The 15,111-nt window shown below is 41.1% G+C and overlaps 1 protein-coding gene across 3 annotated transcripts in view; it reads right to left on the bottom strand.

The window, feature by feature from the left end:
- Nucleotides 1-341: 341 nt before the first annotated feature.
- The window catches only part of bicd1a (bicaudal D homolog 1a), a 33,877-nt gene continuing 19,107 nt past the window's right edge, over nt 342-15,111 (bottom strand). Inside the window, exons 2-10 of one of the 3 annotated variants that reach the window (XM_041997380.1) lie at nt 12,594-12,806; nt 9,385-9,537; nt 8,507-8,989; nt 6,980-7,372; nt 6,136-6,894; nt 5,894-6,045; nt 5,554-5,764; nt 4,584-4,669; nt 342-2,569 (exon numbers count right to left, since the gene is read on the bottom strand). In XM_041997380.1, the coding sequence (XP_041853314.1) occupies nt 2,449-2,569; nt 4,584-4,669; nt 5,554-5,764; nt 5,894-6,045; nt 6,136-6,894; nt 6,980-7,372; nt 8,507-8,989; nt 9,385-9,537; nt 12,594-12,806 (2,571 nt within the window). In that variant the 3' untranslated portion in view covers nt 342-2,448. The remainder of the gene's footprint in view (nt 2,570-4,583; nt 4,670-5,553; nt 5,765-5,893; nt 6,046-6,135; nt 6,895-6,979; nt 7,373-8,506; nt 8,990-9,384; nt 9,538-12,593; nt 12,807-15,111) is intronic. The other 2 variants (XM_041997381.1, XM_041997382.1) reach the window with 2 other exon arrangements.

Below are 15,111 nucleotides of genomic sequence, written 5' to 3'. Positions count from 1 at the left end.
TCCGTCAACAGCTGAGCCGTTCGGTCTCCGCTAATCTCACCTTGATGGGGGTGTTCCTCCGTGCTCCGCCCGCCTGACTCAATGTGGTGGTGCAGACCAGACCTCCCCTGGAAAGTGTCGCCTCACGCGCGCGGAAAGGACATCTTGAGAAACGCTGATACGAATCTAAATTAATCTCTGCTATATTTGTAATGCTTTTTTTTTTCTTTTAAAAGAAATGAATCCCCAGCCCCTTTAGTGCCCTTACCACAGAGGAAGAACATAAAGTGGACCAACAGAAAAGAGCCATGACTTGGAAAAGAGTAACATACACAAAAACCAAAACGACGTCTTATTAGATGCTTTTTATTTTTATTTTTTTGGATTACTGGCTTCTCTTGTGCACCATTTGTACCTCATTCCTTAAATAAATATTAAGATTATTAAGATTATTGTCAAATCTTTTGAGCAGCTTCAAACAGAACAAAAAACAGACACAGGGGCATTTTTTCTTTTATTTGTTCATGAAACCAGTTTAACACAGTTTTAACTGGCGGAGAAACTGTAAAACCCACTGTAATTTACTTTTGAAATCATTTTCACTACTTTTTCAGTCATTACTCTCTTCCATCCACACCTATGTTGTGCAAACAAACTAAGAAGGTTAATGAACCTGAACGGATTCAGAGGCTACTTTTGGACTACAAACGTTTTCATCACTGTGTAGTTGCAAAAGTAATAATCTACAAGACAAATCCACCAAGTGCGCACACAGAGAACAAGAAGTCAATCCACTATTGTCACAGAAATGCTATCATGACAACATTAAAACTGGCTTTGTGATTTAAGGTTTCTTATCCTTGTGGCAAAAGTATCAGTGCACTGAGGAAACATTTACCATCAGAATTATGAGTGTTTAAGGAAGGAATGGGAAGATGGGATTTCAGTGATGCAGCAAATGTCACAACTCATCCATCTGTGCTTCTAAAAGAAACAACAGCTCACTGAGGGAAGGGTTAAAACTGTGGCCCTCTTTTATCTCCAAAGTTTGGGGAACCTTCTTTTTTTTTCTTGACGGCCACCTGGTTATTTCATGATGACAGAAATGGCTAAAAGGTTGGTGTAATTATCATCAGATCAGCTGTGACTGCTACTGTATTGCTTGAATGCATAGTGCATAATTGTGCTTGTACAATCCTACATTCTGTTTGGAGGAAGCACATGAAGACAACTTAAGAAGATGTGACTACAAATAAATGTTAGCTTGAATGACATTTCTTTTCATGTCATGGTAAGGGAAATTAATCATGATAATGTTTTTGTTTCTGGGGTTTTGCTCAATATAGTGACAGAAAGAAAAAACTTTATGTTGTAAATTCAATATTTGTGTGGCAGCAACAGTAATTCAACAAAAGAGCACACCTAAAGGAAATCCTCTGTTTCATCAATGCTGTTAAAAAGGAGGTCAGGTTATTCTGTGGTCACTTAAACTTGTGCAATTCAAAAGGCAAAACAGGAAAAAACAAACAAACAAAAAAAAAAAAAAAAAAAACCCCAAGGCCAACAGCTCTAGTCCTGATCTCAAACACACAACCTCGTCTCAATCTGAAATCTGAGCTATTTAACAGACACAAACACGTCTGTAAAATAAATTAAATAAACAAAAAGTGGTATAAAAGTCTTTATGCACAGAAAAATTCTGAGTAAAAAAGAATATCAATGAAGACTAATGAAAGAAAGTTGAAAACCCACCAATCACCACCACAAAAAAGTAAAAAAAGTTTAAATTAATTAGTTTGTTGCCAAACTCAATGTAGTCCAACACTTCAATGTAAAAATGGCATAAATGGTGAATTTTTGGATTTTTATACTGACAAGTTCTATTTTTTAATGCTTTATACGACGGTTAAGCAAGTTTTTAAAATAACGCAAATGAAGAGGTTCTGCTTTTTTACTTTTTTGAGACATAAAGCAAATTCAGCCACGTTGTAAATGTGCTAAACTGTCTGTGATCATTTCTTCACCACAGCAGGAAAACAAGTCTTGATTTCCATCTTGCAGAATGATAAAAAGTGAAAATGAAACACAAAAACAAACAAGTAATAATAAAACTAATAAATAAATAATTATTATTAGAGTAGATAAACTGCTAATAAATAAGAGTTTGAATTAGGGGAAAGATTCCAGCTCAGGAACTTCCGCCTCAGTTCGGTCCTCTGTTTTCTGTTTCCATGACAGGAAGACGTCATTTCCAGAGAAGGGGAGAGCGTCCTGCTCCTCTTCTACGACCCAGGTAACCAGGAGGCCTGCCAGAGCCGGGCTATATAGTGCTTGGGGAGGTGACAGACCCCAGTGAGTACTGGGTTGGACTGCTGGGTTTGAAGGGAGAGGAAACCCTCATCCGGGGCGTCTCTGCCTCAGCATGACTCCTACCAGATCGAGGCTGGGGTCTGGGCTGGAGCTGGGAGTTTAGGTGCCAGGAGGGTGGGGTTGGTGGGCCAAGCAGTTACGTGGGTCGCAGGGGGAGAGAAGACTGCGGCTGCTGGACAAGACTGCTTGGTGTTCTTGGAGGTCTACCGCAAATTTATGACTGAAAAAAGGCAGGAATACGAGAGAAGAGAATGAATGAAATGCTATATGAACGACAGGTGATTTTTTTTTTTGGCAAAAGAAGAGAGAAACTTTGGCGGGAAGAATAAAGTTAGGCCAACTATGAAAACAAAAACGCAACATGTGACAGAGCAAGAAATTTGATCTGATAGATATGTTTGTTTCTGCAGTATATGTTATTATACATGAGCAGAGACGTCTGGCTGGAACAATCTGCTAATTATCATTGTCACAATAGTGATTAAACTATGAACATCTGAGCTTTTGAGGTGCTGTTTTGTTGGTTGTGCTATTCGGCTGTGGACATGCAAGCCAGCTGCTCCGCAATTCCAGTCTTTATGCTAAGCTATAGGCTAACAGGCTAATGACTGCTTTATATTCAGCATGAGTCATGAGTGTGGTGCTGATCCTTTGATCCAAGTTCAGGAAACCAGCAGAGAAAAAATTACTTTTCAAGAGGCCAAACTGTTCCTTTAAACCAGGTCAAAGACAAGGGAAAGGCTTCACATTATATTGGGACAAAATATCTGGGGATAACATGCACAGGTTGAAACAGCACAACAACAGCCACATAAAGCATCACATTTGTCAGCAGTTGCTTTGGATGAATGTCTCAGTTTACAGCATAAAGAAGGACTTTACTGGGTCTTCTTTACTGGGTCAGCTCTCCACTGGTCGATGGCTACACTGCCGAAGCAACAGCCCTACAGTGATCGTTGTTTCTTGTCAAGCACAAGTGTAATTACTGATGTACGTTGTAGATATTGGTACAGAGTTGCATGTGAAAGTTAGGCAGAATTTCTGAAGCTATAATTAGCTAACTGAGTCAAAAAAAAGCTGGATTGAATGAACACATAAGATTTTAAAGGAAATTAAGGTGAGGGTACTTTCAGCTTGTGCCTATGAGGTGTGTTTAAAGGTCACCAAACTGTTGTAGAAGCCACCCTCTCTTTATTTTCAGCTGCTTTACAGATGCTCTACAATGCTTGCAGATTTCTCTTTAGCTGAACTTTCCTCTGCATCGGTGAAATCTCATGCAGCCACGCCATCAACAATTTTATAAACTTTTTTTTCCATAAATTTTAAAGGAGATTTATGTGTAAAAATATACCTCTGTCCTCGTGGTAAAATGTTTTTTAACCTCCTTGATGACTTATGCATCAGCTGGTTTATGTTTTAAGTAAATCATGTGCTGTCTTTTAGAAACTGGTTTGCTTTTGACTCACTTGTTTTTCTTAATAGTTAAACTTGTGCTGTCCTCACATGCCTGTTGTGAGAGAGGTCAGAGAGGACAGTTAGATCCACAGCTTTACTCATTTCAGTTTGGGAATGATCTCTTTTTCATGTAGAGAAACTACCCTTTTTTACATGTGCACACAGAGTAATTATTTCATTTAAGAATATACTTATTTTCCTGCAACAGTTTTTATTTTATCCTTAAATGTAGCAAGACTAGAGAAATTTTCTAGACATTGTGAAGTATTTGAAGACAGATTTTCTATTATTCATTTACTAACCAAGTTGTTTTAGGGTCCAAACCTAACAAAAAGGAAATAATACTTTACATAATGTGTCGTCCTCTTTCTGGTGTTTATTTATTTTTTAGTTTTTGGTGCCAATTGCATGAAAAATTCATAAACAAGAATATAAATGTGACTGATTCACAAATTACTGATGCTTTTATACAACTTAAGTTAACTTTAACCCTTAAAACTAATGTTGCTTCTTATTATTCTCTGCCTTATAAAGAAGAGAAACTAAAGCTGCCATGCAAAACTATGCATGCAAAGTGAAAATAATCTTTACTCCTTTACCCAGAGAGGTGATAATTATTCCTACAATAGAACACAATGCAGCGTGTCAGTCATCATTTACTACATGATTGCGTAATTGTGAATACTGAAAACATGCAGGAAAATTATCTAGAGGAGTGCTAGGCTAAGAAATGTGGAAAAGTTGCTGTATACATACTAGTAGGTTCTACGGCATGTTACCTGCGGGCTAGGGAGGCTCTCCCTCGCCTCAGTTGTGGGGAGAGTGACGGTACTGAGGCAGCAGGCTGCTGACAATCTACAAGAAACTGATAAATTAGACAGATATACAGAGTGGTGACACTCGAGGTTAGACAACAAGACAGAGAAGACAGGGTGGACAAGACAGGGGAAGACCTTGGCAACAATAAAGAAACTGAAAGCTGCAGCTTATTAATACAGATGCACAGGACTGATCCCGGTACATTTATTTCCAGGACAGTGCTTGTGCATGAAGAATAATAACATGAACTGGTCTCATCTGACCACGCTGAAAGGAACAGTCTCCACACAGCTAAACTACACAAAACAAACAGAGACACGGACACATTCACACATAAATACTCAGCAACTGCACCGTTTTGCAAAATCACACAAATAAAAATGAAAAAATCCTAAAAAAAAAACAGTCCTGCTGTACTCAAGAGCACCGCTATGTTTGTGAAAAAAATAGACAGCTTTCAGTCTTTCTAGATTAACAGTATGATTTGTACAACACAAACTGAAAGAAAAGATGTAATACCATTTGAGAGGAGTATGAAACTAAAATCTAATCAAACAGTGTCATCTAGTGGTCACAATTGGAAACTGCAAAATACATTTGTGTTGTAACTTTTACAGCACAAAGATCAACACAATGCAATGTTCCCTACTGTGACAGTAGATGGTTTCTTACTGACAAGATTAGATAATAAAAAGGAAATATGAAATGTGCAAAAGAAGGGATGCATTGCTAACAATTAAACAAATGAATCTTCACAGAGAGGTAATGTACCAAAGCACTGACTGCACCTGTGTCTGCATCTGCATGTTTTAGACACTTGATCTAATATCTTTTTTATTCAGGAAGGGAAGCAGTGAAACTCAAGGTGTTCAAGGTGTGGGTGGTGCACGCATGGGTTTAAAAACATTTAAAGACATCTGTGTGACTTACTTTTGGAGGGCTGCTTTTTATCTTGGGCACTTTAGCACCACGGCCACGATGAGTCTGCTCGTGGTCAAACTCCAGATCCTCCAGCCGTTGGGTCAAGGCCAGTTTTTGTTGGATAGCCATTCGGAGGAGGGAGTTCAGTGTCTTCTTCTCATCCTCTGCAGCCGCAAGCTGCCTCTGCATCTCGTCCAGCTGAGAAACATACTCATCACATCTGATCAGAGAAAAACATTTGAACAAGTTCAGGAACGTTTCATTACCACAAGGAATTTCGTTTGTACTAAATTAAGTACATTTTCACTTTTACACCTTTGTATTTTAAGTTATCCAGACGTTCTCTCACCTTGTGGCAAACATGGCCCTAAGAGAGGAGAAGGTAGCGGCATCTTCTTTCAGAGCCTTCAGCTCATTCCTCAGCTTCATCATGGTCTCTGTCACCATTGCCTTTTCATTCTCATACTTGCTCTTCAGGTTAGCCAAGGCGTTTTCTGCTGTCTGCAAAAAATGGACAATTAACCAGTTTTAACATGTTTGGGGAAATAATTTTTTTATAATAAGATGCAAATTAAAAAGTAGTTTTTTAACCTGTTTATTGGCCTTCAGCACCAGCCTGAGTGTTGCTATCTGTTCTCTCTTGGTACTAAGCAGGGATTTTAGCTTGAGTATCTCCTCCATAAAGGACTCCTTGTCCTTATCAAGCATAGGTGCTAGCTCCCGGGCTGCAGCTCTCTGCCTTGACAGCTGCAGTGAACGATCAACAGCCCTCTGAAGGTGTTTGATCTGGTCTCTAATTATTGCATTCAGGTTATAGATATTCATAGGCTCCTTCCGCAGGTCCCCACCTGCATCTGAGGGCACGGGAGATGGACAAGGGGAGATGCTGATGGCAGGGGATCCAGTGTGGTTGCGGTTCGGGCTGCCATGGCAGGATGAAGAGTCAGCTGAGTTGGATGTTGTCTCAGTGTGGTGGATTTCTTTGGATGGAGAGTCCATGGGACTACGTGGGGAATCAGAAGAACAGGCTGCAGATACTGCAGCAAGGCGTCGTGCCAGACGAGGAGACAGCAAAGCCCGCGGATCTTCAGAGCCTTTGAGGCTGCCGCTGCGTGTGATGCGACTCTGGCGATAGTAGTCCAGCATGACGCGGTTCGGTGTCTCATTGTTGCAGAGACAGACATGATGGTAGAGCTGAGCCAGTTCCTCACTGAAAGTTACCAGCTCATCCTGTGCTGCATTCAGCATGCCCTGGCTCTCTGTCGCAGTGCTTGAGGCTGCTCGGAGCTCTGCCTCCAGGCTCGCCACCCTATCCCGGCTGTCGCGGCAGCTCCGCTCCAAATGGAACACCTGATTAGGAAAAATGACTAATTTTAATTTAGCTGCATAAGTCTAATGGGAAAACAATGTAAACAGAAAGCTTCCTAATACATACCTGTACACTCAGGGCCTGGACCCGGTCGTCATTGTGGCTGTCGCCCTGTCCCTCTACTGCTTGGTTGTACTTCTCTTTTAGGGCCTTGAGCTCTGCTTTCAGGTCAATAACCTCTGTCACAGCCACCTTGTACTTGCACTCCAGAATCTCAAACCCGTGGATATCAGGATCATGGTGGCTGTTGGCTGATGGCGATAAGGAACCACCATCAGGTTTCTCGTTCTCTTGGGGGCCGTCAAGCTCTTTGTCTCCATTTACGTGTTTCATGGCATTCACCCTCTCAGTGAGGCGATGGACGCGCTCGTTCTGCTCAGTCAGGGCACCCTGTGTGTGTTGTAACCGGGTCTCCGACTCCTGCAGGCTCATAAGTAGAGCTGCCTTCTCACGTTCCACCTGCAGGATTAAAACACGAAAAGTGATTTTCTGTTTGCTTCATCTTATTTTCTGTGTGCTTATATAATGACAATATACAATATACAATTCCAAGTTCTGAGAACCACCTACAAGAACTCTGATAACAGCTATAGTTAGTCAGTTGTGCAAATGTATCACCATAACCAGCAAGAAATGCTAATAAAGATAAATGAAATTACTACATTATATGCACATTTTCTGACTGAACAAATAGTATGTAATGATGTGTTTCAGCTAGAAGGATAATAACTTGTTTCACTGCTTTCTGATCAGCTGTCCCTTCAGAGACAAACTGTACAGATGAATTAAAAGGAAAAATCTATTGCTATGCTAACAGTTTTAATGACAAAATTCGTGACATAAAGCAACACAGATTATTTTAAAACTATTTTTAGCAGCTATAAGACTGATGCTGCTTGTGTTGACATCCTCTCCAGACTTCCCAACTAAAAAAATTGATTAGTGAGAAATTGTGTTAACAAAGAAAGGCACACTGCTAACATGGCAAGCACTAATTTATTTATCCATCTCCCATCGGAGCTCAGTGCAGGGAGAAACAGTACAGTAATAACTTTATTTGATTTCAGCATGACTCTGGTCTGTGTCTGGGATGGTATCGTGTGTGATGGAGATACTGCATGTTCATCAAATACAAACACTTCTCTTGTATCTGACTTCGGTGCGTTTTTTTGCTGCAAAACTGGATTTCAGTATTATCGTAATCTTGTTTGGAAATCTGTTAACCACTAAAGTCTAAAATGTTTTGTTTTTCTTCTGCTCCAAAAATGGTATCACTTTGTAATTTTCCTGTAGAAAATCTGTTCAAGGTACTGCTTTCAGATGCTATCAGCCTTTGCACGAAGGACTGAAATATAATGTGGGGGAGTGGATCAATACAGCTGTCTTCTGATCTGCTGTGTGTGGCTATTTCATCCCACTCTGCAGCACACTTTCATCTGTAGCAGCTGTTTTAAACACTGTGGCATTCATGTGCCGTCCTTGAAAAGGAGCTTTCACTTGACACAAAGAAAAGACCTCTAAGAAGTTATTTGATATATTAATTCAGTCTGGAGCTGACAGATCCCGCTATAAGGTATTTTGTTAGCAACTCACCTGCAGCAGCTGCTGTTTGAGCTTCTGTATCTCGGACAGGTTAAGCTCACTGAACAGGTCTGGCACAAGGCCCTCCCCTTTCCGACTTGCCCGGTAGTCCCCGCTCATCTTAGTTAGCCCTGCATTGGTGTGGATGTGACCGTTGCAACGGTTGCTGTCCTCAATGTTGCCATTTGCAGCTGGGTTGGTGCTGCCGTTGGTCCCGTTGGTCTCCTCGGGAAACTTGAGGCCCTCTACTCCGGTGACAGTGAGCGTCAGATGCGTCCCTGCTCCATAGACGCTGTCAGTCAGGCTGATGTGGTGGGCTAGTTCCTTCCTCAGGTTGTTCTTCTGCTCACGCTCACTCTTGAGGGCATCCAGAGCTTCTTCTAACTGACCCTCAGAGATTTCCTTTAAGCGCAATGCATCTTCCAGCTGGCTGTTGAGCAGGACGGTCTCCTCTTCCAGCACCTTGATTTCATGTTTTAGTCCCTCATACTCCACCTGAAGGGAGGCAGGAAGAGGGGAAAAATGACTTAATCAAAATAGTAATTTTCTATTGGTATCTGACCTTGCTATAGCTGGTTTCTACTCAGGTATTAAATATTATGTCTGACTAATACAATCAGTGTATAAGCTCAGGTATATTGAACAGGAAACACTTAAACTCTGTGGCAAATAAATGCATGATAACCAAATTAACAGGAGCAAAACTTATACTCCAAATAAAGAGGTGTGACTCATTTTCCACAAGTGTGACAAATGCTGGTGTCTCATATTTACAAGCGATGAATAATCATTACGGGACAGACTTTGCTCGTATGCATTAAAGTAAGATTTGCATTCAATGAGTAACTAAAACAGTGCACCACAGTGATGATGGTGGTCTTCTCACTAACCTGGCTCTGCTTGAGTGTAGACACCAGCTTCTGCAATGTGATGTTCTCCTCCTCCAACTCTGTGTAGTCTTGAAGCAACCTGGTTTCTCTGAACTTGTACTCCTTGATCTCCTCCCTCATCCTGCTCCGCTGTAGATCCAGCATCTCGTTGCTCTGGAGCAGAGATGGCAACAGACCAGCAGGGGGAGAAATGGGGATTAAAAAGGAGAGAAAAAGAGGAGGAAAGAGAACACAGGAAAACAGAGTGCTTTTTAAGGGTGTAAATTCCCATACAAGACGATATCTGATGCCGTCCTTTCAGCTGATGACTGAATGGCAAACATGTAAGGCAAACTGACACGACTTTGCATCCTGACAAAGCAAATACTCCTGTACTTGGAGACTCTTCAGCACATACCATTGATCTCTGATAGTATGAAAATGAGAGTTTATAAAATGATTTAAATATCTTGAATGGAATGATTCAGCATCTCCAGGTGCACAGAAACATCATTAACCTGCTCTGCAGAGATGCTACATGCACATGCTTGACCAGCTAAGTTGTTAGGAGAAAAGTAAAGACAACTAAGGTAATAAATCTACAGCAGGAGTTACTTGGCAGAGCTGGAATTATGTGGAGACCTCAGCAAAATTATCTGTACGCACACACACACACACACACACACACATACACACACACAAAAAAAAAGAAATGCTAAGTTTGCTTATAGATCATTTTAAAATAATTTCACTGTTTCTTTTTTGGTAGTTTACTTGTTGATGATTAAGATATTACAAAAGTAATTTTAGACATTTGCATTTTTTAGTCTGTCCACTGCACTGGCTGAAAGATGAGTAGCTGGCAGACAAATTACAAATGAAAAGCAGGGTGGGAGTGATGCTCCTATTTCTAACACAGATATGCTCAATGCGTACACAGCTACGAGGCAGACGGCTATTTGATGAACAAGATAACGAAACATTCACATTGTGTGTGCATGTGTGTGCTATGCTTGCTGCAGAGCTGCCGCCAGCCCTCCTGCAGCTCTCTGTACATGCCGTATGGCAGAAATGCTGACGTAAAGAAGTGTTGGGAGTGGGTGGGAACACACACACCAGGAGGGAGAAACTTACAAAGCTGAGACACATATTAAACCAGGGGTGTCAAACTCCAACACACCTGATCAAATGGATCCAACAGCTTCTTGTCACCTTCTTCACAATGACCAATTAATTTCAGTCAGGTGTGTTGGAGCAGAGAAACAACAGAAAACTGGAGGATAGCACCCACCGAGTACCGGTGTACCCTCAGAAACCTGATGTGGACTGTAACATCAAACCTTCTGAGCTGTTGAACGGCTGACAGCATCTGCTAGAATCTGGACGTGGATGGAGCAAACTGCTGTGTCCATGAAGGCACCGCGGGGCATTTGGCAAATTATGACAGGAATGCTTTGAACTGTTGAGCCTCTCAAATTAAACAAGAAAAGCCAAACAGAAGTACAGCAGTACAGGAGCCGGCACCCCGTTTGCAATGATCATTTCTAAAATACGCTTTTTTTAAGTTGTATTTTTACTTTTTAGTGTTTAATTTAAATGAGCACATTGAAAATTGCAGTTCAGCTTTTTTGGAAATGGGTAACTAATATCATAACCTACTTTTTTCATGTGTTGTTGATCATAGTTTCATGACAACAAAGGAAACTGAACAATGTATGATTTGCACTTGACTAGATAATCAGTCAGTGAGGGTCTATGGAAGGATAACCTGTCTGGAGTTAGCATTGGGGTCAGGGACAGTGCAGCACTGAGCCTGTTGCATGGCAGAGCTGGCTGACCGGACCTCCGATCTGCCGTTCACAACACAGCGTGATTCTGAAAGCGTTGGCAAATTTGTGATACAACAGCACGCACCCCGCTTTCCTCTATCCATTCATCATTGCCATCACTGTTATTGTGTAAAAGGGAATACACTGTATATCCAGTGCTGCTTTGAAATATTAATTTTTTTGTTTTTCTTTTTGCTTTCCTTACACATTCAAATATAAAGTGTTATAAAACATTACAAAGACAGAACAGCTTGTATTATGTCGTCTTCACAGCGTGAAACTACTACTGAAGACACACTTAATGTTTCTTTTATTTGTTTTGTACAGCGTTCTTGGGTGCCCTGAAAGGCACTTTAAATAAAATGTATTATTATTATTATTATTAAGACAATTTTTTACTAGATAAACTTTCCCATATGTTCTTGAATGTTGTCTGTTTGTGTGTTTGTCATTAGACATGACTTGTGCCAAATGAAGCTCCCTGTGTAGCTGCAACACCTGCTCATCACGATAACTGACTTTCCCTCATTAATGGGTATCACGTGCAAATTATTTCCAAGAGAAGCAGAAGGTCCCTCACACACATGTAATCAAAGAGCCATGAGGTTCAAACAGGTGACAGTTGTGCATCAGTGCACTGACTACCATCTAATTAGCTTTTTAATTATGATATTCATTTTGTTCAGGGTGTTCCAACATGGGGAAGTTTTGATTTATAGATCTGTTGTGAACTCACCACTCTGCATCTATCACACCAGAATATTTATTCATACACACACACACACACACACACTCCCTTATCAATTTGGTGAATGAGTGTGTGTGTCCTGTGACAGTTGTGTGATGAGAGGACCTGGCTCACTCTCTCTCTGCACATGTGCCGAGCTCAGGGCATTTCACTTATTCCACAGCTTAGCACTGGATTTGCCCCCCACAATGGGGTCGTGGCCGTAGTGTCTGACCCCAGTTCGAACTCCCGTGCTGCCCAACACGCTGGCTACAGACACGCACGTTTGTTTCAATATGCTTTGAAAATGTACACATGCATACAGCTTTTTGGTTTGGTTGTTTTTATTCTCCTGTAAAGGTTTGACTTCTCTGTCAGTCCCAGTGACTTCTTGGCCTTTATCAAACACAGATGAAGGCTTGTGTAGGCGGGGGAAATTCTTTTCCTTTCAAATGAAAATAAAAAAATGGCAACTGTTGTTACAGTTTTTTATACCATATAACATGACTCTAAACCAAATTAGTTCAGCAAGAGATTTAGTTGATGAACTGCAGAGTGCATACAGGTTTTAATAAAACAAGCAAACCAAACAAAAATGTTTTCCTTCATCATCACGTCTTCTTTGTCTAATAAGCCTTAAACCATCTTTACAGTCTGTTTGTTGACAAGCTCACCTCTCGTAGCTCCTGCACAAGTGCATTGAGCCTCTCGTTCTCTGCTTGAGCATTGGATGCCACAGAACGGCTTAGCGTCGCCTCCGTCTGCAGTTCCAGCAGGCGACCCGTGTAGTAGGCCTCCTTGGAGGCTGATTCCTGCAGCAGCGTCTCCTCATTGGTCTCCCCGTCCTCAGCTACCTTACGCTGGTTGGTGTAGGCTTGGCCAAATGCCTGGAGAGGTTTACAACAGATGGAGTGATGGTGAGAAGGAGGGGGAATCATCGCAAGAGTAAAATTAAAATTAAAATGACACTGATCAAAATCCTGTCATTTAGCATCAACATTCTAATCCATGTGCAGGATTTGCAGCTACTGCCATGAAAATCTAACACATCTATCATACTTGAGGCCACACTCCTGCTATACTTTTGACCACTGATGGTACAAACTGCTCACTTGCAGGGGTTGTACTTTGCATCGGTGTCTGTCTATGTGGGGTGATGTTTCACTGATCAATAGACACAGTGTTCCCATTTTCCTGACACAGGTTTTCACAGCACTTAGAGCTGACTTGTCATGATGAAGGAGCTGAGGCTTGATTGAGGAAATCAAAGCAGGCGTCAACAGAATCAACAAGGCAATCATAGTGAAGCTAGTCATCAAGCCGGCGTGGTACCAAATACACAAAAGCTCTGTGATTCAGTATTATCCTGGGGAGGTTTCATGAATGTAGACAGAATTTTGTGGGTGGAAATTGCATGCTCCATGACAACCACACAGCAGCTGCTTTAGTGGTTCAATAAATACTATGAACCATCCTTCAATTTCTCGGCACATCAGCAGGAAGGAAGGGAATGGTGACTGCAGTGGCTTCTGTGGAAGACAATGGATCAATACAGCATTGTCTGGAAAATATCTTATGGTTTACAACTGCCACCTGACTGTAAACAACCCAGAATGCAGAGTACTCCAGTCTTTAAGACTCGTGAAATCCAAATTCACAGTTAAAACATTGTCTTCTTAGTTATGAATCATTCATCAGGTACACATATTTATTATGAGGCCTGTATGCAGATGTGTTTGCCTCCACCACAGAAGCCAGTCAACTGATTCACGAGCTGACAGTTTAAAGAAGCAGTGTGCCTGTTATATTTCTATTTTCTCATTTATGTGTGCTAAAACCGAGAAACATATCTTTAGTGTCATTATTATAATGACAATAAAGATTTTGAATCTTGAATCTGAAGCATTCACTTAATCTTTAAGTATTTTCACAGTTTTCTGCACCACCACTGTTAGACTGAAGGTAACAAAAAGAGAAGTGAAAAGGAACGAGATGAGCTGATTTATTTTTGGGGAGGTCTGAATGCCAACCAATTAACTTTACTGACCACCTGCCTCTGTCACATTTGACCTGCAGGATTACTCATGACCTCAGGAGCCAGCAGATTAACAATAATGACAAAAGATCAAGTCAACACTGTCACGGTGTCCACAGTTATCAATTAGTTAATTTAATCAAATTAAGGTACTTCTTGCATGCTGTAAATCAGGGAAACATCAGTAATAATTCACACTGATGTCCTTAAAGGACATTCAGACTCAAAACTTTTTATTTTAAATGAAGTAACACATGAATACATAAAAGCAGTAATCAGTCCTGTAATATGCTTGTAAATACACCAAACATTACGCCATTAAGCAAAAAACTGTCCTTAAAGACTTTGTAATAACTAACGATCATTCATGCAAAAAAGCTCTGTTTCATAATTATCTTTCATTTTCCCTTTCAGTCGCCATCTCTATAAATCTCACTCTCTTTCACCCTCTCTTACTTGGCCTCCCTGGTGCCCCATCTAGCTCTCCAGGGAGACACAGTGTGATTGTAGTGAATGATGAAGAGGAACAGCCTCAGGAACAAAACAGCTGATTTATTCTAGGTGCAGTGTGGCTGAATGAGCTCACATTCTCGCCTCAGATGAGGAGCTGTTGATGTTCGCGCAAGCCTTGCTGGGAAACAACCAAGTCCTGAAGGAGGGAAAATGAAAACCTGGCCCACCACAAAGTCAGGAGAAAATCTGACAATTCGGAGTCTTATTAGGTTTCTTTGCCCTGAGATTTCTCAAGCAACTGTAAAGACTTTACTAGGAAATGTGTCTGAAGTCAATATGTTTTCTCCAGGTCAACTTCAAGGGAGGCAAAAAAACGAAAAACAAAACAGGAGCGAAGTAAATGCAAATAAAAGACTGACAAGCACTCTAAATTTTCTGTTTCACTCAAGCGTATAAACAGTCCAGAAAAGCAGAACCGGAGTTGCAGTGAATCAGCAGCTACTCATCCACAGAGACGCGGTGAGTCTTGGGCACATAATAAGAGGCAGATGGTTTTATAACAGCCCCCCATCATGGACTGAACCATGCTCCTCCAAGTCCTCTCACTCCATCTGTGCACTGCGCCTCCTCTTTGAGGAAAACAAAGCATGACACTCATGGCCACAGTGCACCGTTTCTACATAATGCAGCGCCCTCTTGTTGCA

Source organism: Melanotaenia boesemani, chromosome 10 (assembly GCF_017639745.1).
Source record: "Melanotaenia boesemani isolate fMelBoe1 chromosome 10, fMelBoe1.pri, whole genome shotgun sequence".
Lineage (NCBI taxonomy): Eukaryota > Metazoa > Chordata > Actinopteri > Atheriniformes > Melanotaeniidae > Melanotaenia > Melanotaenia boesemani.
This window is presented reverse-complemented; position numbering and strand designations above follow the sequence as displayed.